Genomic DNA, 3,458 nt, shown 5'->3' with positions numbered 1-3,458 from the left:
TCTCACTTGAGTATCACTGTCTCAGGGGAACCTCATTAATAAAACACTTAGGTTGTTCTCAGATTAAGCTTCTGATAGTTTAATTTTAGCACAGTATTCTTCTGCCAGACATCTTAGAAGGTACCGATTTTCCCCACTGCAGTAAGATTACCCTCCTTTCTCTCTCCTCCGTGTTATGTTTCCAGCCTAGCGTTCTCATCCCCACCAGTGGTGTGGTCTATTTCAATGCTCCATCACCAAATATTCTCCACGGATCCCACACTTACACCCTTTACTGAAACATTTTTCCAGTAGGATGCCTCCTTCAGTCTTGGCCCTTTATTGATCTTCTACCCGGATGTTCTGGCCCATGATTTTTAAAGATTATAGAAAAGTGTTTTGTGCATGTTTTCACTCTTTAAAATAGGTTCTAGAGTAGACCATGTAACCCACTGCTGACGTGTTCATATTCTGAAATCACAGACGGGCTTTGTTACATTATCCTGCTGAAAAGCAACCACTGAGACTGTATGTCCAGGAAACACTGAGCGGAACCATACAGTCAAACTTTTCCCATTTGTTTCTTTTTTTTTTTTTAAGTGCAAGACTTTCCTGAACCCTTAAAATGCCAATTTATACCGTGACTCTCCAAGGCCAACATTCTTTATCTTATATAATTCATCTCAGATTTGCATATAAAACCTTTACAAAAAAAACAGAACAAATCAACTTCCTACACTATTGTTCATTGGAACACACTGGGCAGACGTAGCAGCTGTAATGGGATTTTGCATGTGTGTGTGTTTGTACAGAGCTTTATAGATAATCAGTTCTTATTAAAGCTGCTTGTGCATTTGTCTTCCACATTTTCTGATTTTGGGTTTTTTTTTTGCAGAAAGTTGAAAATGAGAGACACTTGTTGAATTGAAAATCGTGGAATTTTAGTGTAGGTTCATGTCTGGACTAATATTTGGTGACTGGAGAAACTGTATGTACAACAAACATTCTGTTTTGTTTCTGCAGTCTTTTCCATGCCATCTTATCCTGGACTATCTTATAGGCTGAGAATCAGCATCCTGATGTTGGCCAAAATCCCTTGTTAGCAGAGTGCTAAATAGATTTTTCTCGACGAATCACTTCATTGTAACAGGAGGAAAATACCAAGTTGGAGGCGAGGTTTGGGGGCAAGAAAGCAGGTGGCAGCTGGTTCTGGGTTTTAGGAGTAGCCCGGTTCAGTTCTGCTTGTTTTCATTTCCAAGGGTATGTTGATCAAAAAGGTACTCTGCCAGGCCGTCCTCCGGGGCCCCCATGCTGGTTAAGCTGTGCACGTGGTCCCCTAGTTCTTTGATAGACTTCACCTGCTCATTTAGGTAGTGGGTTTCCAGGAAATCGCACAGATGGGGGTCTCCCTTGTCCGAAGCCAGCGCATGCAGTTCCAGCAAAGACTGGTTCACGTCCTTCTCCAGCTGCAGAGCGCACTCCATGGCCTGCAGCCCGCCGCCCCAGTCGTCCCGCTCCGGCTTCTTCACGTCCCGCAGGGAGATCCGACCTCCGCGCTGGTTCAGCAGCTTCATCAGCGTCTCGGCGTGCGCGGTCTCCTCGCGCGACTGGCGAAGGAAGTAACGGGCGAAGTTGTTCAAGGCCACGTCGTCTCGGGAGAAGTAATAGGCCATGGACAAGTACACGTAGGACGCGTAGAGCTCCAGGTTGATCTGGCGGTTGACGGCGGCCTCCGAGTCGGGGTGGAAGTTCTGGCGCACCCGCGAGGGGTCCTGGCCCGAGGCCGCGGCGGCCAGCCGGCGGCGGGGGGCGGCCGGCCGGGGAGCCTGGGGACCCCGGGGTGCCCAGCGCGGCGGGAGCGCGCAGCCGCTGCGCGCGTGGCGCAGGGACACCGGCGAGCAGGCCACGTGCTTGGACAGGAACCAGAGACGGGACAGCGTGGCCATCCGTCCCCGGAAGTGGACAAAGCGAGGCCGGGGCCTTCGCGCGCTGCCGGCAGCGCCGGGGCGGCGGGTCCGAAGCAGAACGCGACCCTAGGCGACGGCGCCTGCGTCACACGCCTCTCCCCTTCCAGAGGTGCGGGGTTCGACGCCGAGGAAGAGGCCCTGGGCAGCTGGGGCAGGGGACAGGAGCATGGTGCCTGGACCCAACATCAGCCAGCTGCCCGCGCAGGCTGCAGCTCGAGGGCCTTTCGAGTTTGTCAGTGTCTTGAGTCACACCTGAGTCCGTGGAAAGGAGGAACTGGGGTGTGGGTTTCCCCCACTCTGTCCTGTTCTGTCGCAATACAGGAATGGGTGAGGCAAGGCAGTGCCAGGCGCCTCCATGAAAGCCACTGCTATCGATCCTGAGGCTGTCCCCAGAAATATTTATAAAACCTTAATGGTAGTTACCCAATTGAAATGCTCCCGTTAGCTTAAACAAAAAACAAACAAAAAAGGCGGAGAAACACTTGTCATTATAGTGGGCAGAATTTCAAGAGTTTCTAAGCGGGCAATGCTTTCCTTCAAAACACACAGACATTCTATTTTAGAATGCAAGAGAGCTTTATTATGAAGAAATTAGGTAGTGTGGAAAAGAAGAAAAATACAGAAACTGGCTATGAGCTTGTTAGTTATTATGTTTTTTTTTTCTTGAAAAGTCAGAGATGGTACAAACAGTTGTAAATTTTTAAAAGTGTCTTATTTTACTTTAAAGGGAGGATTTAAGGCGGAGTTGGGGATACAGAGAGATCTCATGGTTCACTTCCCAAATGGCTGCAAGGGCTGGAACTGAGCTGATCCAAAGCCAGAAGCCAGGAGCTCCTCTGGTTCTCCTGGCACGTGGGTGCAGGGGTTCAAGGCCTTGGGGCATCATCCACTACTTTCTCGAGGCATTAGCAGAGAGTTGAATCTGAAGTGGAGCAGTCAAGATTTGAACCAGTGCCCATATACAATGCCAGCACCACAGGGGGAGGATTAGTTTGCTAAGCCACTGTGCTGGCTATATATATATATAGTTTAAAGGACAACTTGATAAAAATTATAATTAAAATGTTATTTAGCCTATCAAGAATGTATAGAATTGTTACAGGACATTGAGGAAATTAGGATGATCTCACTGAAGAAAATGCAGGACATCCCCCATTCTTCCACTACAGTGAAGCAAAACTGTTAAAATACTGGTGGGATCGTCACAGGTTGGAGAAACGGTCACGAAAAAAAATGTTGTACAGGTGCAAAAAGGAAATGCACACATGGCCATGGCTTTGCGGAGGACCGCCAAACATCCTCAGCTTGGAGCCTCAAGGCTTTGTCGGGCTTTGACAGGTTCACAGACCCGTGAAACTGGCGGCAGGTGAAGGTAGCCAGCCCCACTGGGCTCCTTCCTCCCCACCTGGGCAGTTGCTCTGACCTGCTCTTCCTCAGGCTGCAGAGGAGTCTGTGTGTTCTGGAACTCAAGTAAATAAAATGAGCAGTGTCCACAGCTTTCTGCCTGGTTTC

The 3,458-nt window shown here is 49.1% G+C and overlaps 1 protein-coding gene across 1 annotated transcript; it reads right to left on the bottom strand.

Annotated features, from left to right (window-relative positions):
• Nucleotides 1-1,010: 1,010 nt before the first annotated feature.
• FTMT (ferritin mitochondrial) lies at nucleotides 1,011-1,925 on the bottom strand. The gene has a single exon (XM_040974493.1). It carries the CDS (start codon nucleotides 1,923-1,925, stop codon nucleotides 1,212-1,214), a length of 714 nt encoding a protein of 237 aa, XP_040830427.1. The 3' UTR covers nucleotides 1,011-1,211.
• Between the last annotated feature and the right edge of the window lie 1,533 nt (nucleotides 1,926-3,458).

Source organism: Ochotona curzoniae, unplaced genomic scaffold (genome assembly GCF_017591425.1).
Source record: "Ochotona curzoniae isolate NIBS_2020 unplaced genomic scaffold, NIBS_Ocur_1.0 contig_1, whole genome shotgun sequence".
Taxonomy (NCBI): Eukaryota; Metazoa; Chordata; class Mammalia; order Lagomorpha; family Ochotonidae; genus Ochotona; species Ochotona curzoniae.
This window is presented reverse-complemented; position numbering and strand designations above follow the sequence as displayed.